A 24,658-nucleotide genomic window follows, 5' to 3' on the forward strand; every position below is an offset into this window, starting at 1 on the left:
ATACCAAAACTCACTCAAGAAGACATATCAAAATCTATCCTAAAACAAGCATTAGGGCTCAATAATTTCACAGTATTTCTACTTCTTGGATTTTATCTTGCAGAAAAATTATTTATAGGAGAAATAATGTATGTACAAGGTTATTTACTAAAGAAATATTTATAATAGCAAAAACTTTGAAAAACCTATCATCTATAGAGAACTAATTAAAATGAATTATGATACAGCAATATACTGGAATAGAATCCAGCTGAAGAAACAGACAAACCATAACAAACATATGGAAGTTTTCTGTTTTATAATGGAAGAATCTCCAAGATGTACTATATAGTAGTGAAAAAATTAGGTGCATAAATGTGTGTATAATACATTAACAATACCTAAAAAAGATAACTATATTTGATTTTATGTGTATGTGTTGTTATGCATTTACACATAGAAACATGCATACATTTTCTGGAAGCATAATAAGAAACTAACAACATAGTTTGATTCTGTGCAATAGAACTGGGTGCTTAGGGCAAAGGAGTAAAAAGAGTTTTCACTTCATACCCTTTTGTACGTTTTGAATTTTTAAGCATGAGAAAGTATTACATATTTAAAATAAGTATAATTCACCTGTTAAAAATCATAAAGGCAAAGCAGCAACAACAAAAAATTCTTTATCAAGAGAGAAGCTGAAGATTAAGCATTGATTTAAGAACCTGAGCTTTAAATCCTGGTCTTTACCTCCCGCAGTATATCCAAAACAAAACTGCAAAAGTCTGATATTTTTCTTTTATACTGAGTCACCTTGTCATTCAGTTTCAAAGTGAAATGAAAAGGTTAATATGGTGGAGAAAAAATATAATTTAAAAATTCAAGTTAAACCTTGTTAAATGATTGAAAGCTATGAGAAATAAAACCAAATTTCAAGATTTAACTCATAAAATATATATAGATTAGGGCTACAAAAAAAAAAAAAAAAGCTTTGCTATGGACACACCAATCTGTAGCACATACCAAGGAGTAATTGAATCTTAATTCAGGTTTAATAACTCTTAACAGTTTGGGAACTTTCAGCTACAGTTCTTGTGTACTACAGAAATAAAAGAATTCTAATAGAACTTTCCAACTCAATTATAGTCAGCTTTCAGAAAACAGGAAAGAACTTAAACAAATCTTAACCTTCCTTGATATTTCCTTGATATTTCATTAACATATCATTGAGAAAAGTCATTTCTTGGAATCTAATTTTTTTTTTCAGAAAGATAATGGAATTTGCACCCTAAGTTGCTCTGTTTGGTGGTATGTAATTTGGGTGTCATTGAACCATTGGAAAGATAATTCTTTTAATGTTCACTAAGTCTGGTTTTTTTTGTTGTTGTCTAATTACCAGGATTGTAAACAGTTAGCTCTGTGACATTGGATGACTCATAATATTTTGATGTCCAAGTCTGAATCTTTCCAAATTGGGTTGATAAAATCAATGGCTTAAAGCTATCTATTTGTAATGTTTTTAACAAAATAATATTTAAGTAATGGATAGTCTTGGATTCTAAAACATTCCCTTAGGCTCCAACAATACAAGTTAAAGTTACTTAACCTGTTGCAAAGAAGGTAAAAGTGCAAGAAGAGTTCTAGTCTATCAGGAATCATCTGAGCTACATCCAAGGACAGGAGCTACTTTAACTGTATTTTATAAACGGATTGGTATGTTATGACCGTCATATCTATCACATGAACCATTAATAATTTAGTGCTAGTTGCCTAATGAGTGATTAAGGACCAATTATTTTAGATTGGTCAATGTATTTGCTATGTATTGCCTTTGTGAATCTTTTTTAATTTTTGCATTCCCTTTATCTTTATTAATTACTCTATTTAGTAAGCAAAACCCAAAATTCTTACCCAGAATAAGCACTTTCTAAAAAACTCCTTGTGGTCTTCAGTGTCTTTCATGTACACTAGAAGCTGTCTCACCTGACAGTCTTTGGGAAAACTTTTCATCTTTAATCAGCAGGCTTAAATCCCTGCCATGCTATGTTTTGTTTTGTTTTTTTGTTTTAAAAGTTTTAATGATGTATAATTGATATATAATAAGCTTTACATATGTAAAGTGTACAATTTGATAAATTTTGACATATCATATATACCCATGAACCATCACCACAATCAAGATAATGAACATATCACCCATAATTCCCAACAGTTTTCTTGTGCCCCTTTTGCCTTTTCTTGTACCCTCCTCCCCAAGCAACCACTGATTTACTTTTTGTCAATGCAGATTAATTTACATTTACTAGAACTTTATATAAGTGGAATCATAAGTATATATTACTTTTGTCTGCTTTCTTTCACTAAGCATAATCACTTGAGATACATTTATGTTGTTGGGTTATAAGTAGTTTATTCCTTTTTAGAGCTAAGTAGTATTACCTTGCATGAATACACCACAATTTCTTTATTCATTCTCCTGTAGACAGACAGTGGGTTGGTTCTAGATTTTTTGGTTATTATGTATAAAGCTGCTATGAACAGTCATGGTCAAGTCTTTGTATGGGCATAAACTTCCTTCCTCTTGTGTAACTGTCTAGGAACAGAATGCTGAATCATGTAGTAGGTGGGTATGTTTAGCTTTTATTTTTAATTGAGGTATAATTGACATGGAACATGATATTAGTTTCAGATGTACAACATAATGATACAATATTAGTATATGCTGTAAAATGATCACCCTAATAAGTCTAGTCAACGTCTGCCACCATATATATTTACTAATTTTTATGAGAACTTTTAAGATCTACTCTCTTAGCAACTTTCAAATATGCAGTCGAGTATTAGTAACTGTAGTCGCCATGCTATACATTACATCCCCATCACTTATTCATTTTATAATCAGAAGTTTGTACCTTTTGAACCACTTTTCCCATTTTGCTCCCCACCACAACCTCCTGCCTGTAGCACCATCAATACGTTCTTTGTATCTATAAAGTATTTTAAACTGATTTTTATTGAAGTAAAATACACATAACATTTATCATTCTAACTATTTTAAGTATATAATTCTGTGGTATTATATACATTCACATTTTGTGGGATCATCACCACTATCCATCTTTAGAATTTTTCATCTTGCAAAACTGAACCCACTAAACACTAACTCTCCATTCCCCTCTCCTCCAGACCCTGGCAACTACCACTCTACTTTCTGTCTCTTTGAATTTGACTACTCTAGGCATCTCATGTACATGGAAGCACACACTATTTGGGCTTTTGAGACTGGCTTATCTCACTAAGCGAAGTACCTTCAAGGTTCATTCATGTTAGAGCATGTGTCAATTTCCTTTTTTTTTAAAGAAGAATAATATTCCATTGTATGTATATACCACTTTTTAAAATTCATTCATCCATTGATGGGCATTTGGGTAGCTTCCACTTTTTGGCTGTTGTGAACAATGGTGCTATGAACATGGTCATACAACTATTTGTTCGAGCCCCTGATTGCACTTCTTTTGGGTGAAATTGATTGACCATATGGTAAGTTAATGTTTAATTTTTTTAGGAATTGTCATAATATTTTTCACACTGGTTGCACCATTGTATACTCCCACTAGAAATGCACAAGTTTTCACATTTCTCCATATCCTCATGCTTTTTAAAAAAAATAATAGTCACCCTAATGGGTGTGAATGTATAACCTTAGTGACTGTTGATTAAATGAAACTTTAATGAATGAAAATTTAATTACATTATGTTCAGAATTGTTTAAGAGCTTTTAAGGTGTAGAACCCTTTGTTCAAACAAACTATTACATAAAAGCTGACTTTGTAAAAGAGGTAACAGCATGGCCATTCTGTTTGAAGTGAGGGTTGGGGCTGCAGAACTCTGTCAATTTTCCAGGCTCCCAACCCTGTTCTCTCTGTGGCATCCTAAAGGGACACCTGAAAGCAGTCCACAGCGTCATATGGCTCAAAATATCACCACTTCATACTTGTAAGCGTTCAGACTTGTAACTTCTGCTTTACTAACTAGTATAGCCACCATTTCATTCAGTAAAGTTAGTTTCAAAAGTTAAAGCAAAGAATTAAAAACTCAGAGCTAGATTTAGAGCTGTTAAATATCCTGTGTAATCCTACAAGTGCCCTCATGGTTCCTTGGTATCTCAAAGTACTTGGCAAATCCATATTATCCCTTAATCCTTTCAAATTGACTTGAAATGCCCTGACATCACTTAAAAACTAATTTCAAGCTGATGAACCTTTTACTGTCCTTGTATTTTAAATCTGAATAGGCTGGAATCTAAATTGTGTGAACATCCAGTCATCCTTATATACATGATTTTCCAACAAATATACTCTATGGGAGCTACTACTTAGTGGGTCCCCAATACTCCATTACTCTCAGTGCAATCCAAATTCATAAATGCTTTTTTAATATGCATGCATTAAAAAGTTTCTGAGTTAATCAGATAAAGATGCCGCACAGTTGACAGCATCGACTATGGAACTGGACTGCCTGAATTAGATCCTGTTTCTACTACGTACAAAAGCTTTGCCACTTTGGGTAAATCCAGTAACTGCTCTGGGCCTTAACTTTCTGATTTGTTAAACAGGGATAATGACATTAGAACTTACTTCACAGAATTGCTATGAGGATTAACTGTACTAATATTTGTAAAGAAATTAGAACAATGCTTGGCATATGCAAATACCCTGAATGAAATTAGATGAAATCTTCCTTTTTTGACAAAGGTTATGTTACAGCTAATTGAGCAGAAAGTACAGGATGGATTTTATTTTTAATTGGTGCCATCATTTTGTTACCTTCTAGATCCTACTTCTTATTCAATTTTACATTTTTCTTTGTCCTACAACCAAATGCAGCACTAAACCAAAAAAAGGGATGGGGGGTTCTATTTTATCTCAGATCTATACTTACCATGGTGGCCCTGCTGTCATCATCGTCATTCTGATCATCAGACTGTCTTCATTCTTAAGATATTTACTCAGAAGTCTGATGACAGTTCTAAGCTTGCTCTTCTCCGCCCCTTACTCTGTAAAAGGACAGGCCAGCCAGGCACTTTGTGTGCCCTACTGCTGCTCAAAGCAACTGCTTCACCACTCAAAGAGGCAATATTTAAAAAAGAATAACCTACCTAATTAAAAAGTTTAAAAAAGCTAGTCTCAGTGAATAGAAACTTTGTTCTTACACTATTTCAGACTTCTCAATGCACACAGGAGTCAAACAAATGTCACACCTACACCTATTTGTAACCAACTAGACAAGCAGACTCAATAAGCAGAAGTTAAACAGCTCTACAGCTTCTTTTGAAGAAGAAACATGACTTTTTCTGATTGTCAAAAGTAGAAAACAAAGAATCCCAGGAGACACTATGAGGACAGGCCGTCCGCTGCTAGAATCATTCTAACCATCAGTGATTTCATTATTAGAAATTATTCTCTCTTCCTGTCTCAGGACATTGGATACACACGTGGCTTTAAATTATCAAGTGCACATCTAGAATGACTTGTTTTAAGTAGGCCTCCCTGAGTTGACCGGCCACTAATTAAAATAAATTATTCTGGACACAGTTTCTTGTAAGTGGAGGCTTCAGGAGCAAAGCAAAATAGTGAAAGATTCCATCTCAGGCTCACTCCAAAAGGCCAGCTGCTGCGAGGGCTGGGCGGTGAAGTTACAGCTGAGCGATGAAAACATGTTCCTAATGGACATGCTGATCAGTAGACAGAAAGTGAAGAAGGAAGATGCGCCTGAGTGTCTAGAAGTTTCCAACACTTAATTCAAATAGCCATATGGACAAATTTGAGGCAAATTTGAAGAAAATTGGAAAAGTATATTGGGTTCAGACACTCACTTTAAAGATAAAATGAAACCTTAGAATTAAGAAATAACACTAATTAAAATCTATTCTAACTACTGAGTTAATCTCTTCTGCAATATTTCTGAAATTCTCACTTTCTCCTTGGTCACAACCCATGACAGGAAATTCACCAATTCTTACATTTTTAGGGCAATACATTCTATTTGGACCATCCTAACACTTACAAAATTCCACTCTCTATGGAACCAGTCTCCACTCATGTATCTGGACTGGCCTTGGTTGTGACTCTCATTAGTTTCATGTTGTCTAACTCCAAGACATCCATGGAATATTTTAAAATGTGATCTTACCCAGCTGGCCTCTACTAGGTCTTTTCTTGTGTCCTTGGAATCCTCCTTTCAGTTGCCTCTTTGTCATATGACATCACTCTGAGGGATTTTTATAAGCCGGACATTCCTCTCTCTGCTGAACCCCCGTTCCTCAATGTTCATTTAAGTGAGTTTTCTGAAGACAGTAATATTGATGCCAAAAAGAATGGTTTCTTCTTCTCTTCAGTTTAATACTTCTCAAGCCAAAGGTAGAATTCTCTGGTTTATCAGCTTTATCCATGTACTTAATTATTTTTTCCAGTTTTATCAGGTAGAATTATTACAGTTTGACTGCACATACACATTATAGTGCATGTAGACACATATATACAAAATACTGCACATTTTTTAAGTCTGTATATGTACGGATCATTGTTTTGAAGAACAGATTAGAGCTTTAGGTTTTAAACTTACATCATTACCAAAGGAATAAAGCCAGCCACAAAATAAGAATCAACAGGATGTGGTGATCCAGTCAAAAAGGACAGTCGGGTGTGGACTAGGGCGGCCTCTGCTTCCGCATATTCGCGGGGCGCACGTCTGGCGGTCAGCCTGCCCCTGGGAGGCAGACGCGGTGCTGTCAGGGTGCGGGGCCCGCGGCATCGGAGGCGGCGGTGGGGAGAGGGGTCTGCCTCTGTGATCCTGTGGGTTTGCTCCCATCTCTCCTGCGTCCTGTCCTGGGTGCGGCCTCTGCTTCCCCAGGTTCGCGGGACGCAGGTGACAGGTCAGTCTGCTCCTGGGAGGCGGGCGCGGTGCGGCCAGTGTGCGGGGACGGGGGCGACGACAGCGGGAAATGGGAGCAAATCCCCGCGCTCGCTCAGAGCAGCCCCAATCCCGCCAATGCTTCCGCAGCCCCCTGACGGCGCAGCGCCCGCCTTCCAGGAGCAGGATGACCTGTCACCTGAGTCCTGAGAACCTGGGTAGCACAGGACGAGCCCAGGGCAGGCTGCGGAGGAGTTAGAAGCAAATCCACAGGCTCGCATAGGCAGATCCCTAAACCCGCCGCTGCCGCCTCTGACCGCATGGCGCCCGCGTCCTGGGAGCAGGCTGACCTGGGGACGTGCCTGGGGCAGCAGAGGCCGCCCCCAGGCCCTGCCGCGGGGATGACGGGGAGAAATCGACCAGCTCACCAGGGGCAGCTCCCCTCTTCTCGCCGCTGCCCCAGGTTCGCAGGACACTTGTTTCCAGGTCAGTGGGCTCCCGGGAGGCAGGCGCGGTGTGTTCAGGGGGCGGCTGCGGGGAGGGGTGCTGCCCCAGGAGGAGCAGGTGGCCTTGCTCCCGTCTTCCCCCAGGCCTATCTTGGGAGCGGCCTCGCCTCTGCCTCGCAGGACCCACGTCTTCATGGTAGGCTGCTCCTGGGAGGAGGGCGCAGCGCGGTCAGGGGGCAGCGTCAGCGGCAGACAGGGACTTTAGGAGGACTGGGCTCTGGCCTAGGGTAACAGCTCTCCTTTCTAACCTTGCTTCCGTCAGTTGGTGGCTGTAGCCGCTTTTCCTTTAGAGGTTATGACCAGATACTGAACGTAGATTTCTATGCTATACAGAAACCACTATATGTAAATTCTGTTGTTACATACAGTGGCTAGCATTTGTAAATCTCAAACTCCCAAATTTATCCCTTCTCACCCGGTTTCCCTGGTAACCATAAGATTGTTTACTAAGTCTGCAAGTATGTTTCTGTTTTGTAGATGAGTTCATAGTGTCTTTTTTTTAGATTGCGCATATGAGTGATATCATATGGTATTTTTCTTCCTGTTTCTGACTCACTTCACTTCGAATAACAATCTCTAGATCAAACCATGTTGCTGCAAATGGCATTATTTTATCCTTTTTATGGCAGAGTAGTATTCCATTGTATAAATATACCACCTCTTCTTTATCCAGTCATCTGTTGATGGACATTTAGGCTGTTTCCATGTCTTGGCTATTGTAAATAGTGCTGCTATGAACATTGGGATGCAGGTGTGTTTTTGAATTCGGGTTCCTTGTGGATATCTGCCCAGGAGTGGGATTAGTGAGTCATATGGTAAGTCTATTCCTAGTCTTTTGAGGAATCTCCATACTGTTTTCCACAGTGGCTGCATCAAACTGCAACCCCACCAGCAGTGTAGGAGGGTTCCCTTTTCTCCGTAGCCTCTCCAGCATTTCTCATTTGTGGACTTCTGAATGATGGCCATACTGATTGGTGTGAGGTGATACCTTTTTGTACTTTTGGTTTGCATTTCTCTGATAATTAGTGATACTGAGCATTTTTTCATGTGCCTATTGGTCATTTGTATTTCTTCCTTGGAGAATTGCTTGTGAGTCTTCTGCCAAGTTTTGGATTTGGTTGTTTATTTTTTTCTTATTAAGTCATATGAGCTGTTTATATATTCCAGAGATCAAGCCCTTGTCAGTTTCATCTTTCACAAATATTTTCTCCCATTCCATAGGTTGTCATTTTGTTTTGCTTATGGTTTCCTTTGATGTGCAAAAGCTTGTTAGTTTAATTAGGTCCCATTTGTTTATTTTTGCTTTTATTTCTATTGCTTAGATGGACTGCCCGAGGAGAACATTGCTGAGATGTATATGAGATGGTTTTGCCTATGTTTTCTTCTAGGAGGTTAATTGTGTCTTGCCTAATGTTTAAGTCCTGAATTCATTTTCAGTTTATTTTTGTGTATGGTATAAGGGAGTGTTCTTCTAATTCCCACTCCTTCCCTTCGAGGCTCCTCCCTCCATGCTTTGTCCCTGGTGCTTTACATCTGCAGAGTGGAAAGTCACAGAGAAGGATTGGGTCACCCTGGGGCCAGCCTTCCACTGCGTCCACTGCCCATGTGCAGTTGACCTGCCGTGGCCCCTCTTGTGCCTCCATACCTTCCGCTGTAGATCAGGGCCAGAGGACTCTTGGGGGTCTCCTCAAAGGTGGGCTGAGGTGACATGTTAGGTGCACCTGAGACTCAGAAAGGTCCCGTCCAATGTTCATCTTTCTACTGAGCAGTGGAACCCCAAGTGAAGGGAGCCACACTCAACCCGTCCACACTTGTCAGCATCCCAGGGGAGGAAGCTCCAGGATGGGTGGCTCTGAGGTCCTTGACCTTCAGCTCTGACCCACCCCAATCCCAGCCCTGCCCTTTAACCACCAAGGGCATCCTGTAGTGCAGCCACAAGGAGCTGGAGCCGGGCATGGGCGGCAGCACAGCCAGCTCAGCCCTGCGGTCTCCTGCAGTCCTGAGATGTTCCAAGAGGGTTGTGATCAGCACTGGGCCAGAGGGTGAACTGCGTCTCCAGGAGACCATCAGGCCAGGACATCTGGCAGGACAGCGGGGCCCCCAGGGTCCATGTGGCCTCATGCCAAGGGCTCGGTTGATGACTTTGCTTCCAGGAAACTCCTGGGCCCCAGGCTTGGGAGCCTTTGTTGGAGCTGGGAGCCCCTGTGATCCACCGTGTGAACCGCAGGCAAGCCTTGTTCTGTCACCTTCCCTACCAGTGACCCAATTTTCATCACTCTAAACTGGGGCCCTTTACTGGCTACGTATGTGTGTCCATATGGGGACAGTTGGACAGCAGGTCCAAGATAAATTGGGGCAGTGGCTTAAAGCTCAGGGGTTGGAGTGGCATCGTTGTAAGGGGCTGTGCGTGATGACAGGTGATGGCACTGGGCCTGGAGACGACTGTGCGTGGCCAGGCCTCACGGGTGACTGGCTGTGTGATCCTGGGGAAGCTGCATGGCCTCCCTGGGCCTCAGTTTTCTCATTTGTAGAATGAAGATTCTGCCTTGAGGCACGGACGCCAGTGTGTTCTCTGAAGTGAAGGCATCTGTAGGCAGAGGTGGCCTGTGGGTATGAGGCCCACACCCCCAGAGCCGGGTCCCATGAAGACACAGGGGGACGATCCAGAAGGACTGAGATGGGACGAGAGTGAAACTGGGAAGTGAGGAGAGCCAGCTGTGCCCTGAGAATTAAAGCCCCACGTTCACATGCTGGGGATCTGACTGGAGGACGTGCAAGTCATTCTGAAGGGACAGATGGCCCCCCGGGAGGAGGAGGTGGCTGGATCCATTTATACATGTAAGGGAGGCACAGGTCTGTTTTTTTCAACAATATTGGACGAGCAGTGGGACCCGGTCCCTCCCATCACGCGTGCAGGTTGCTGGGGGCCCTCGTTCCGGGGGAGGGCTCTTCCTGACCCCCTCTACCCTCACTGTCACAGGCTCCTCCTGGGCGGGGGCTGGGGGCCGGGGGCCCTCTGGTTTGTGGGTCTGGGACACGTTGTGACAAGTACAGGCCTGGGTTGGGTTGGTGCTGCCTGCGCCATGTGTGAGGCCGTTTCTGGGTTCCGGGATAGCGAGTCCCACGCGCGTCAGGGCTTCCATCCTCCCCCGGGAGGGCCTTTCCTGGATCCAGGGTTCTGCTGAGCTTGACTTTACACGCCTGACTCCTCTCCCCTTCGGGGGAATCTCACACTTGGACAGGATCAGGGGTACCGTTGCTCAGGCCCCTAAAGCAACCCTAATCCCTCGGCAGACTGGGGCCGGGGGGGGCAGGGCGAAGGGCACTTAGTGTATTTGGGGGTGGGGGGACACAAAGGAGACAGCATCCTTCCTCCTCCCTCCGCCTGGCCACCCCAACCTGGTGGCGGGCGTGGGACCGCTGAGGCCCCGGGAGGCGGCTGAGGAGTCTTTATGCTTCGGCTTTGTAACCGGGCAGCTGTAAAAACCTATCAGCTGTGCAGCACCTTCTCCTTAAACCACGCTTGGCTGGATTTACAACCCGAGGCCCCTTCTCCAGGGCTGCTCACAGAAAAGGAACAAAGGGGCCCCCACCCCAGCTGGCCTGCCCATTCCCACCCTCTCAACAGAGGCGATATCCGTGCATTGCAGAGAACACGGAAAACCCAGGAAACGGACGAGAAGCCACCTTCAGTGTTTGCGTTGTAGATGGAATTCGTCACAGTGTGAAGGTGGGTTTAGCTGGGGAGCATGGAGTGTTCAGGAGAGGAAACATCCCGAAGAGGAGAACTTAGGACGGGGAGACCCCGGCGGGTTTGAGAGAATGTACGTTAGATGTGCAGGCATCTTTGTGCATTGGTTCACCCAGACAGCCCGCAGTTTACTGAGGACATACTGTGTGTCACGTGCTTCTCTGGGAGTGGGGAATATGGCCCTGGGTATGACAGACAAGGTCTGTGCCCCAAGGAGTCCCCAGAACAGACAAGATGACAAGGGGTCAGTCCTGGGACGGTGAGAAGCCTAGGGGCTGGACGGGCTGCCCAGTGTGGCTGGGGTGGTGGGAAGTCAGGGAAGGCTTCCTGGAAAAAGTGACATCATTCAGCATGTTATCTGTCAGTGCCTGCTTTGTGCAGAAATTGAGATTAGTGTTGGGGATATGGGAGAGACAGGACCCTGAACAATTCTAAGATCTAAGAGAGGAGCTGGAGTTGAGGGAGATGGAAAGTGGGTTCCAAGGGTCAGCAGAGATGAGTCAACATGAAGGGTAGGCAGGAGCAGGCCCAGTTCAAGGCCTCCTAACACCCTGCCCCGTGGAATGTGGAATTGTTATCTCCAATTGACACACAAGGTAATGGAGGCGGGGGCTTCACAGCTCCTAAGTGAGCAGGCTGGGATTCAAACCCAGGCCTGCAGATGCCCGTTCAGCCCTCGCTCAGGTCTGCCTGGATCTCCTTACACCCGGGGCTCCGGGATGGGTACCGTGTCCAGGATGACAGGTGGGTTTGTTGGCCAGCTCTGCCATCAGCCTTCCGTCTTTATTGGCTGGGATGCCGAAGGGCCAGAATCCCCCAGCCTGACCCACTATGCGAATCATCTGGCATTTTCCTTCAGGCACTTGCCCAGCTTTGAGAGTGCAGCTGAGCCATTGCTTGATCTTTCTCTGACCCAAATGAACTGGGTAGCCATTTGCCCAATAAAGTGAGAGATAAAGCCTTTGTTCAGATTTAAAATGGGAGTGTTGATGCAGGCATGGGAAAGCCATTGTTTCTGGAATAGAGCGGGGTACTAGTCCGAGGCACCTCCATCCTTATCTCGACAGCCTCTGCAGTTAGTGCTGGTACCACCCACTCCATCCTGTAGATAAGAAAGCTGAGGCTCAGAGAGGTCAGGCTTCTTGCCCAGGGTTGCACAGCCAGCAGGGAGGTGGAAACGGTATTCAGCCCCAGCTTTGCCTGATTCTAAAGCAAGTGCCGCGTCCACCACACCCTGCATCTCCTGGAGCTGATTTTGCTGCTGCAGGAAACTCCACCCCCCAGAGCCATCTCGATGAAAGAAAATGAAGGGGGATCCTGCAGAAACTCAGCTCAGAAGCTCTGCTGGCAGCCTCTGTGTGCAGGTTGGGATCAGCCTCTTTTCATTCCTCACTGGCCCTGGGGGCCCCATTCCCGCTATCAGGACCCGCCGTTTCTCTAGAAATTGTAGCCCCCCAGCATCTGATGTCTGCTGAAAGTGGAAGAGAAGATTCCGGTCTCTCAGAACAGGCCCTGTGGGAGACATCGCCCATTTTCCAGAACTCTCGGACAGGGGCTCAGGTGACCTGGAGCTCCAGGACTTAGAGATTCGCTTCCCTGCCGAATCTGTCGTCCTCCTGTCTGCGCTGTGCACCTCGCCCTGCCGTGCGCGGGGGCTGGATGTCCTGACGGGGGAGCCCCTCCCCGTGGAGGCCCGGGGTAGGGCAGTGGAGGGGCACGGGGCCGGCTGGGGGCAGGGGGCCGCAGGGTCGAACGCCCCCTGTCTGTACAGCTCTGTCGTCCGAGCACATTGCGGGGAGCGCTGGGCCCAGCCATGAGGCCGGCAGCCGCTGCGCGCTCGGGGCAGCAGTGGGAGCTGGACTCTGGAGTCAGACAGTGCACGTGCATCCACACGCCACTGCTCTCACACCTTGTGGCGTGGGGTGAGCTGCTTAATCTCTGTGTTTCCATTTCTTCTTCTGTAAAATGGAGACGATAAAACTGACTCAGGCCCGGGGGTTGTGTGAAGCTTCAATAAGTTAATTCACATAAAACACTTAGTGCTCGGGCCACAGCCAGTGGCAGCTCTGGTCATCGCCGTGGTCATGATCATAGTCACCGTATCCTCTCTGCAGCCCACCCAGGAGCTCCCATCATCTCAACGAGCCCGGGTCATCTCCCTGAGCCCGCGTCATCTCCCTGAGCCAACATCTCCCAAGCCAACATCATCTCCCCAAGTCTGAATCATCTCTCCAAGCCCACATCTTTCCACACTCACATTTTTCCAAGCCCACATCAGCTCTCCAAGTCCACGTCATCTCCCTGAACCTGTGTTGTGTCCCCTAGCCGGCATCACGTCCCAGAGCCCGTGTCGTGTCAGTCAGTCCACATCATGTCCACAAGTCCGAAAACTGTCTGCGAGCCCGCGTCATCTCCCCGAGCCTGTGTCATGTCCCCAAGCCCACATCTCCCCAAGCCCGCATCATGTCCCCAAGCCCGCATCATGTCCCCAAGCCCACATCTCCCAAAAGGCACATCATTTCCCCAAGCCTGCATCATATCCCAAGCCCGCATCATCTAGCCGAGACCGCATCACGTTCCCAAGTCGGCGAAGTATCTGCGAACCTGCATCATTTACGGACACCCGTGTCATCTCCCGGAGCCGCATCATCTCCCCAAGCCCGCATTATCTCCCCAAGCAACCAACTCCGCAAGACACATAGTCTCCCCAAGCCCACATAATCTCCCCAAGCCCGCGTCATCTCCCGAACCCAATCATCTCCCCAAGCCCACGTCATCTCCGCAAGACCGCATCATCTCCCCAAGCCCGCATTATCTCCCCAAGCCCATGTCTCCCAAAAGGCACATTATCTCCCCAAGCCCGCATCATTTACACAGGCCCTCATCATCTCGCCAAGCCAACATGATCTCCCTAAGCTCACATCAACTCCCCTAGAGCACATAGTCTCCCCAAGCCTGCATTATTGCCCCAAGCAAACATCTCCCCAAGCCCACATAGTCTCCCCAAGCCCACATCGTCTCCCCAAGCCCGCAACGTTTCCGAAGCCCGCATCATCTAGCCGAGCCTGTGTCATGTCCCCAAGCCAGCGTAATATCTGAAAGCCCGCGTCATTTACACAGTCCCGCATCATCTCGCCAAGCCAACATGATCTCCCCAAGCTCACATCAACTCCCCTAGAGCACATAGTCTCCACAAGCCCGCATCATGTCCCCAAGCCCACATCATCTCCCCAAGCCCACATCTCCCAAAAGGCACATCATCTCCCCAAGCCTGCATCATTTCCCAAGCCCGCATCATCTAGCCGAGCCCGCATCATGTTCCCAAGTCGGCGTAGTATCTGCGAGCGTGCATCATTTACGCACGCCCATGTCATCTCCCGGAGCCACATCATCTCCCCAAGCCCGCATTCTCTCCCCAAGCAAACATCTCCCCAAGCCACATAGTCTCCCCAAGCCCATGTCATCTCCCGAAGCCCAATCATCTCCCCAAGTCCACATCATCTCCCCAAGCCCGCATCATCTCACTAAGCCCGCATCATCTCCCCAAGCCACGTCATCTCCCCAAGCCAACATCTCCCCAAGCCAACATCATCTCCTCAAGTCTGAATCATCTCTCCAAGCCCACATCTTTCCAAACCCACATCTTTCCAAGCCCACATCAGCTCTCCAAGTCCATGTCATCTCCCTAAACCTGTGTTGTGTCCCCCGGCCGGCGTCATGTCCCAGAGCCCGTGTCGTCTCAGTCAGCCCACATCATGTCCACAAGCCCAAAAACTTTCTGCGAGCCCGCATCATCTCCCTGAGCCTGTGTCATGTCCCCAAGCCCACATCTCCCCAAGCCCGCATCATGTCCCCAAGCCCACATCATCTCCCCAAGCCCGCATCGACTCCCCAAGCCCGCATCATGTCCCCAAGACAAATCATCTCCCCAAGCCCGCATGATCTCCCAAGCCCACATCATCTCCCCAAGCCCACATCGACTCCCCAAGCCCGCATCATGTTTCCAGGCCCACATGTACCCAAGCCGACCTCATCACCCTAAGCCCGCATCATCTCCCCAAGCCCACATCATCTCCCCAAGTCCACATCATCTCCCCAAGCCCAATCATCTCCTCAAGCCCGCATCATCTTCCCAAGGCAAAATCTCCCAAAAGGCACATTATCTCCCCAAGCCCGCATCATTTCCCAAGCCGACATCATCTAGCCGTGCCTGTGTCATGTCCCCAAGCCGAGTAGTATCTGCAAGCCTGCATCATTTGCACAGACCCGCATCATCACGCCAAGCCAACATCATCTCCCCAAGCCCGCATCAACTCCCCAGGCCCACATGATCTCCTAAGCCCACGTCATCTCCCAAAGCCTGCATCATCTCCCTGAGCCCACAGCGTATCTGCACGACCGCTTCATCACCCCAAGCCCGAGTCATTTCCCACAGTCCAATCATCTCCCAAGCCTGCATCACTCCCCAAGCCGAAGTCATCTCCCTGAACCCGTGTCGTGAACCTGAGCCGGTGTCATGTCCTCCAGCCCACGTCATGTCAGCGAGCCCAAGTCATGTCTGCGAGTCTGAAAAATGTCTGCAAGCCAGCATCAACTCCCTAAGCACCCATCATCTCCTTGAGCCCACGTCATCTCCCCGAGCTGGTATCATGTCCTCGAGCCCGTGGCATATCCCCGAGCCAATGCCGTATCAGGGAGCCCACATCATCTCCACGAGCCGGGGTCATCTCCCTGAGCCCACGTCATCTCCCCGAGCCAATATATCCCCAAGCCAACATCATCTCCCCAAGTCTGAATCATCTCTCCAAGCCCACATCTTTCCAAACCCACATCTTCCCAAGCCCACATCAGCTCTCCAAGTCCACGTCATTTCCCTGAACCTGTCTTGTGTCCCCGAGCGGCGTCATGTCCCAGAGCCCGTGTCATGTCAGTGAGCCCACATCATGTCCACAAGCCCGAAAACTGTCTGCGAGCCCGCGTCATCTCCCCGAGCCTGTGTCATGTCCCCAAGCCCACATCTCCCCAAGCCCGCATCATGTCCCCAAGCCCGCATCATGTCCCCAAGCCCACATCATCTCCCCAAGCCCACATCTCCCAAAAGGCACATCATTTCCCCAAGCCTGCATCATATCCCAAGCCCGCATCATCTAGCCGAGCCCGCATCACGTTCCCAAGTCGGTGAAGTATCTGCGAACCTGCATCATTTACGGACACCCGTGTCATCTCCCGGAGCTGCATCATCTCCCCAAGCCCGCATTATCTCCCCAAGCAACCAACTCCGCAAGACACATAGTCTCCCCAAGCCCACATAATCTCCCCAAGCCCGCGTCATCTCCCGAACCCAATCATCTCCCCAAGCCCACATCATCTCCGCAAGACCGCATCATCTCCCCAAGCCCGCATCATCTAGCCGAGCCCGCATCATGTTCCCAAGTCAGCGTAGTATCTGTGAGCCTGCACCATTTACGCACGCCCATGTCACCTCCCGGAGCCGCATAGTCTCCCCAAGCCTGCATTATTGCCCCAAGCAAACATGTCCCCAAGCCCACATATCCTCCCCAAGTCCGCATCATCTTCTCAAGCCCACATCATCTCCCTAAGCCCGCATTATCTCCCTAAGCTCAATCATCTTCTCAAGCCCAAATCTCCCAAAATGTACATTATCTCCCCAAGCCTGCATCATTTCCCAAGCCCGCATCATCTCCCCAAGCCAACATGATCTCCCCAAGCTCACATCATCTCCCCAAGCCCGCATGATCTCCCTCAGCCCACAGCATATCTGCAAGACCGCTTAATCACTGCAAGCCCGAGTCATCTCCCAAAGCCCCCAAGACTAAACATTTGATTATCTTATTCTGCTCACTACCCCTTTTTAAAAAAATGAAGTATAGTTGATTTACAATGTCATATTAATTTCTGGTGGACGGCACAGTGATTCAGTTACACATACACATATGAATATACACATTCCTTTTCATATCCTTTTTCATTTTAGGCTCTTATAAGCTGTTTAATGTAGCTCCCTGTGCTGTACAGTAGGACCTTGTTGTTTTACATACAGTCGTTTATATAATATCTATTTTACATGCAGTAGTTGACATCTGCTAATCTCAAACTCCCAGTTTATGTCCCCCTCTTTCCCCTGGTAACTTTAATTTTGTTTCCTATGTCTGTGAGTCTGTTTCTGTTTTATAAATAAGCTCATTTGTGTCATTTTTTTCTACATATAAGTGATATCATAAGGGATTTGTCTTTCTCTAACTGACTTCACTTGCTATGATAATCTCTAGGTCCACCCACATTGCTGCAAATGGCATTATTTTATTACTTTTTATGGCTGAGTAGTATTCCATCATGTATATATATACCACTTCTTCTTTATCCAGTCATCTGTCAATGAGCATTTAGGTTACTTCCAGCTCTTGGCTACTGTAAATAGTGCTTCTATGGACACTGGGGTGCATGTATCTTTTCAAATTAGAGTTTCCTCCTGATATATGCACAGGCATGGAATTGCTGCATCATATGGTAAGTCTATTAGTTTTTTAAGGAACCTCCATACTATTTTCCACAGTGGCTGCACCACACTGCATTTCCACCAGCCGTGCAGGAGGGTTCCCTGTTCTCCACACCCTCTCCAGCACTTACCATGTGTCTCCCAGTGCCTTTTTAATCCAACAAATGGACAGATACCTCCTTCCCCATCTTCTGTTCAGAATGTTCACATCTTTCTAAAGTTCGGCAAGTTTCTAATTTCAGGAGGTAAACGTATTTTTGTCTACTAGACGGAGCTAGAATCTTATTTCTGCAGCTTCCTGTGCACCCTATTCCTGGTGTCACAATTAAGAGGTACAGTGGCCTTTGTCTTATAATTCTGGGGACACTTTTCCAAAGCAGTCTTCATCTTAACATTCCCCACATAAAAAAATTTTTTTTAGTTAAAACAAACAAACAAAAACATTCCCTACAGATGACCAAGTAGGTAAACGGGAAAAATGAAAGAAGAGAACTTCCAAGTTCACCTACTGATCATGTTTCAGCATAACTACCATTACAAAATAATGCCATTTTCAGCAACATGGATGGACCTGGAGAATGTCATTCTAAGTGAAGTAAGCCAGAGAAAGAAAAATACCATATGGTATCACTTATATGTGAAACCTAAAAAAAAGACAAAGAAACTTATCTACAAAACAGGAACAGACTCACAGACACAGAAAACAAACTTCTGGTTATGGGGGTGGGGGTAGGAAGAGGGAGGGAAGGGATAAATGGGAGTTTGAGATTTGCAGATACTAACTACTATATATAAAATAGATAACAAGTTCATACTGTATAGCACAGGGAACTATATTCAATATCTTGTAGTAACTTACAGTGAAAAAGAATATGAAAATGAATATATGTATGTTCCTATATGACTGAACTATTGTGCTGGACACCAGAAACCTACACAACATTGTAAACTGAGTAGACTTCAATAAAATATATATATATATACATATATATATATATATATAAACAACTACCATTATTTGAGAGGAATCTCACAGCTGTGCTCAGAGCCTGGGGTGGGGGTGGGGGTGGTTCTGGGTGCAGGCAGCTCCTTCCCTCAGTTGTCCAAGATGGTTTAGGAGACTCTGTAGCCAGAGGTCAAGAACACCTCCTTTTCTTTACCAGGTCCTAAACTGATTGATTTGTCTTTTAAAATAGCTGTGAGTCTAAGATTGAGAACTTTATTGACATGTTGTTCAAAACCAGATTTGATGAAATCCTTTTATTTGACACTCAGAATATTTGGTAATAATCAGATATTACTCACATTGGTTTCACAGTCCCCTGCTAGTGAGGTTTTATTTGGTAGGGGGGAGTAATTTTGTTTGCTTATTTACTTTTCTATTATTTTGCATTCTATTTTATTGAAGTATAGTCAGTTTATAATGTGTCAGTTTCTGGTGTACAGCATGTTTCAGTCATACATATACATACATATATTTTTTCAGATTCTTTTTGATTATAGGTTATTACAAGCTACTGAATATAGTTCCCTGTGCTCTACAGTAGGACCTTGTTGTTTATCTATTTTATATATAGTAGCAGTATCTATAAATCTCGAACTCCCAGTTTATCCCTTCCCACCCCTTTTCCTCCTAGGTAACCAAAAGTTCGTTCTCTATGTCTGTGAGTCTGTCTGTTTTGTAAATAAGTTCATTTGTGTCTTTTTTTTTTTTGATTCCACATACAAGTGATATCATATGGGATTTTCTTTTTCTTTCTGACTTACTTCACTTAGAATGATGATCTTCAGGTCCCTCCATGTTGCTGTAAATGGCATTATTTTATTTACTTTTTTATGGCTGAGTAGTATTCCACTATATACGTATACCACTTCTTTATCCATTTATGTGTTAATAGATATTTAAGGTTGTTTATATGTTTTGGCTATTGTAAATAGTGCTGCTGTGAACATTGGGGTGCATGTGTCTTTTCAAATTAGAGTTTTCTCTGGATATATGCCCAGGAGTGGGATTATTTATTCATTTTTAATGGCAGTACTAGGGACTGAATCCAGGACCTTGTGCATGCTAAGCAGACACTCTACCACCGAGCTATACCCTCCCCTCTTTATTGACTTGAATTGTCTGAGAATTTAGAAAGTCGCAGCCCTGTCTCTTCTTTCTAGCAGTAGATTGAGAAGAGAGGCTGGTTGATGGCCAAGCCCACGGACATAGCCTGGTTACAGATCCCTGGGGGGTGAGGAAACTGCTTCTCATCTCATTCCTGAGAAAGGGATTACATTCAAAGAACAGTTTATCTCTTGTTCAGGGCACTGATGTGCTGCTTTTCTTTACGTGCTAATAAAAACATCACAAAGTAGAAAAGTGGAGGGTATAATTCAAGTGGTAGAGCGCATGCTTAGCATGCTGAGATCCTGGGTTCAATCCCCAGTACTGCCATTAAAAAACATAATAAATAAATGAATGAATAAGTAACCTAATTACCTTCCCGTACCAAAAACCAAACCAAAACAAACAGAACATTACAAAGTGGTCAACAGGATCACGAATAGAGCAAGTGAAAGATTAAAAAGAAATTTTTGGGGCGGAGGTAATTAAGTGTACTTATTTATTTATTTAATGGAGGTACAGGGGATCGAACCCAGGACGTCATACATGTTAAGCATGTGCTCTACCGCTGAGCTATACCCTCCCCCTGAGCAAGTTAAAGATTCTGAAGGACATGTCATTTCCTCATCCCTCTGCCCTCTGCCCTGTGGGATGCAAGCTGAGTACATTCTCTTTTAGAAGGGAGCGCACGGCCCCACACTTAATGTCCCGCTCTTCTAGTTGTGTTTATCAAACCCTTTTTCTTGTATATAGGAAGAATTGTCACCTGGGGAATGGACTCCGGCTAGTTCAAGGGCTTCCCGGTACAACAGCTGCTTAAAACCTTGGCTCCACAGAAGGGCAACAGCCACTGTGGACGGTGGTCTGCTACGAGACAAAAGCAAAGCAAAAAGAACAACATCAACTACCAACAACAACAAAAACACCCCTACCTCCCTGGTACTTTCATCCTCCTGGGCAGCTTTAGTCTGTGTAAATGTCCCTCTTTGGTGGACTTTTTCATTTATTAAAATATCTCCCCAGATGGGAGAAGGTACAGCTCTGTGGTAGAGCACGTGCTTAGCATGCATGAGGTTCTGGGTTCAATCCCCAGTACCTCTGTTAAAAATATTTTAAAAAATAGAAATAAATTAAATATTTCCCCGGATTTCATTATCACCTTCATGGATCACATTTTAGGAGACTGGCAGGTGGGAAGATTTACTTTCCCTTTGCATCTATAAAGGATGTATTTTATTTAAAACAAAACTTTTCCTGAAACAAGAGGTGATTTTTCTTTTTAATGCAGTGGGTGTGCATTCCACACTGTTCCCGTCATGTGCTGGGTAAACCAACCGCGCTGCTAAAACAGAAGGCGGGAGACTCACAGGATTTATGGTCTGCCTATTACACAGAAGCCTGTTACTCTGTTTAAGGGATTAAAAAAAGATACCTTGAGATTGGAGGATTGACTAAAAATGTCATTGTCGTTTGAATAGACTTCCTTTGTCGGAAGTTATTCAATTAATGTTGCATTTTAAATATGCACATACAAATATACACAGTATGGAAGGATAACATGACAAATAATATTCCCCTTTCTAACTAATCTTCGTAACATACTCTCAGACTTCTTTTTTCCTTTCCCATATCTGGGCATATAGATTTAACTCATTCCTTTCTATTAAACTTTCTATTAAGAAAAACAGACCAAAAGGAGGTAGAGAAATAGTGTAATGAACCCAGTCTATTGTTCAGCTTCAAAATAATCAGTAATCTTGTTTGTATTATATTACCTACATTGAGATTGTTTAGAGGTAAAGTCTAAACTTTAAAGGTAAAGATGTACCATTTCATTTGTAAATATTTCCTGCTCACCGTTGACCCTTGAACATCACCAGGATTAGGAGAACCGACCCACTACACAGTGGAAAATCCACTGATAACTTACAGTCACCCCTCCGTATACCGGGTTCCTCCCCACCTGCCACTCAGCATTTGTGGAGTCAGCCAACTCCCAAGCCTACTTACTACTGAAAATATCCACGCACAAGGGGACCTGTGCAGTCCAAACCCGTGTTGTTCAAGGGTCAGCTGTATTTAATTTTACTACTAGATCTTAACTTTTTACAGTAGTGTTAGATTTATAGAAAAAAGGAGCCAATAGTAGAGTTCCACACTGTATCTTTTCAGTTTTCCCTATCATTAACAGTCCTCTATAGAGTGTATTATACACACTGTTAATCATCGTTAAAATCAACAATAGTGACACATTACTATGAAACAGTCCCTACTTATTCCCATTTCCTTAATTATTATTATTATTTTTAACCAATTATCCCTTTTGTGTTGCAGGACCCCACATTGCCTGTCATCTCACCACCTCCTTAGGCTCCTCTTGGTTGTCACGTCTTCCCAGACTTGCATAGGTTTTGATCACCTTGACAGTTTTGAGGCGCACAGGCTGCCCCTCCTGGAAGTCGTGTAAGGTTTTCGCCAAGATTAGAGTGGGATTATATGTTTTGGGGAGGAAGATCAAAGAGGTCAAGGACCATTTTCATCACATGCAAATTTCCTCTCTCCAAACAAGTTGTTTCAGGTGTTGGAGCTTCCGTTTTCTGGAAAGAGGTCTTGAATGGTGGGTGCAGGCACTCAGTGAGCGCGGCTCAGGGTCCCACCGCCCGGCTCCGCGGGCTGCAGGTTCCCCCAAGGTGGGCAGGTGTGGTTCCTACAGCTGTGGCTGCGGGAGACCTCAGCCTGGAGAGAAGGGCCTTCTAGAAGACATGGAGGCTTCGAGGACGGTGGAGTCCTCCGAGGCCGCGTGGGTTCCATTCTTCAGCCGCCCGGCTTCCTCCCCTGACCCCCTTCCCAAATTCTCTCCGCTTGGCACCCGAGGAGCCATCGGATCTGCCCCAGCGCACATGGCTATGCAGCCGGCCAGAGACCCTCGCAAACTCAGCCTAGCGGGCCTACGGGTGTTCCAGGGCCCTCAGACGGCAGAGTCGGTGACGGACAGCAACCCTGTTCCGGAACCGCTGGTTCGGAGGGGCGGCGGGGCGGAGGGACGCGGCGGCTGCGGAGGGACGCGGCGGCTGCGGTGGGATGCGGGTCTGGGCGCGCGGAAGGGGCGGGGCCGGAGCCGGAGCCGGAGCCGTGAGCAGCCGCCCTCCCCAGCTCCCTCCCTCCCTCCTGCGCCCTGGCAGATGCTGCTCCCGGTGCCCCACCGGCGCCCGGGGCTTCGTCGTGCCCTAAGTCTGAGGCAGATTCCAGACGACAGTTACAACCCAGAGATCCTTTACGTGGAGCTGTGGATGCTTCCCGTGTTGTTCGGTGAGTTAGCCCGGAGCCAGCGCCCTTGGATGTCCGCGGGTGGCATCCGGTCCGATGCCGCCCACGTTACTTCTCACGGGTGGGGCTCTGTCAGTGCCCCCGAAGTTTCCTGGAATCCTGGACGCTCCGTGGGCCAGTCTGGGCGGACTCCGACCCCGATGGCCCCCTCCCTTCGTGAACCTGGGGCCCGAGGCTCAGCACCCCTCTCCTCCCCTCCCCAGGCCCGGACGGCGAACTGATGACGGCTCTCCACCGGTGGTTCGGGGTCTTACTCGTGGTGAGCGCGGTCCCAGGATGCGGAGTCCTGATCTTCATTATTGGGCCGCCCTTCTACCAGCATCTTACGATGCTCCTCATCGTGGCGGTGTCTTTCCAGCTTCGGATCCGCGAAAACCGAGGTAGGAGTTCCAGGGGTCCCAGCAGGGAATGCTTCCTCCGCCCAGGAGCCCGGGAAGGTGGACTTGCTTGCCGCATCTTTGCGGCTCATTCCAGTTCCTTAGTCTCAGGGCCTGGGACAGTTTCGAAAACAGCCACCAAGTCTTAAAAGTCCCTGGGTGTGTGTCCCAGCTCCCGAGCCGGGAGAGCGAGAAGAGTTTGGGAAGGAGACAGGGGCAGGACCCAAAGGTGAAAATCTAGCACATCTGTGCACTCTGGGCGAGGGTCCTGGAGGGATGTCGGAGCAGCACTTTTAGGGGATGTCCTCCGCAGAGTCTCTTGTGGGCCTGCCCTACCACTTAGATAACTAGGACAGCGGATTTCCAAGCGTAGTCCCAGGACCAGCAGGATCAGCATCACCTGGGAGCTTGTTAGAACTGCAAACTCGGGTGCCCACCCTGACCCACGGAATCTGAAACTGGGGATGGGACCAAGTAATTTGTGTTTTAACACGCCCTGCAGCTAATTCTGTTACACACCAGAGTTTGAAAACCATCGCTCTAGGGTCGTCTCCTCAAAGCCTGCACCCAACCAGCTGCTTTCTTTTTAGCCAGAGCTCGGACCAGACGGCTGCTAAATTCTGCGCGGGCCTCCGGACGCTCGGTTTAAGGCTGGGACCGGTCCTGAATCCCTTATCCTTATCCAGAAGTCGGCTCATGGCGGACCTCACCACAGGGACGGCATTGCTGGGGGATAGAGGCCAGGAGGCTAAGGCGCTATGAAAGATGCAGATGACGATGGGTGTGGAGACCACCATCCTTAATTCTGTCACCTTCAAGTTATTGCAAGCTTGAGCTTTTAAGGAAAGTTTCAGTGGTTTTATAATAAATTATCTTTATTGGTTTTGTCTTTGTTTCTTTTAAAGTGAAAGCAAGTTTATTTAGAGAGATACACACTCCATAGAGAGTGCAGGTGGTCTCAGAAGGCAAGAGAGAGAATGACCCATTGGTTTGTGTTGATCAGTGTTCTTTCCAGGTTATAATGGGAAAAGGCCAAAAAAAAAAAAAAAAGTTTCAAAAAGTGTTTTCAGCTCCTCAGAGTGTTAGGGAAGGGGGTGATGGAATCTCTGGAGGAGTCCGCAATACCTTGGCTCTGGAATCAAGCTCACCTTTCCTGCCTGGGTCCCCACCGGAAAGAGC

General features: G+C 46.4%; 1 protein-coding gene across 1 annotated transcript in view; it reads left to right on the plus strand.

The window, feature by feature from the left end:
- Window positions 1-24,365, plus strand: part of LOC116657431 — a 515,932-nt gene extending 491,567 nt beyond the window's left edge. The window contains exons 4-9 of the mRNA XM_032459477.1: window positions 20,529-20,714; window positions 21,064-21,152; window positions 22,110-22,238; window positions 22,345-23,084; window positions 23,306-23,482; window positions 24,070-24,365. Of these exons, the coding sequence (XP_032315368.1) occupies window positions 20,529-20,714; window positions 21,064-21,152; window positions 22,110-22,238; window positions 22,345-23,084; window positions 23,306-23,482; window positions 24,070-24,128 (1,380 nt within the window). The 3' untranslated portion in view covers window positions 24,129-24,365. The remainder of the gene's footprint in view (window positions 1-20,528; window positions 20,715-21,063; window positions 21,153-22,109; window positions 22,239-22,344; window positions 23,085-23,305; window positions 23,483-24,069) is intronic.
- Window positions 24,366-24,658: the final 293 nt, after the last annotated feature.

The sequence above is a fragment of the Camelus ferus genome, chromosome 18 (genome assembly GCF_009834535.1).
Source record: "Camelus ferus isolate YT-003-E chromosome 18, BCGSAC_Cfer_1.0, whole genome shotgun sequence".
NCBI lineage: Eukaryota > Metazoa > Chordata > Mammalia > Artiodactyla > Camelidae > Camelus > Camelus ferus.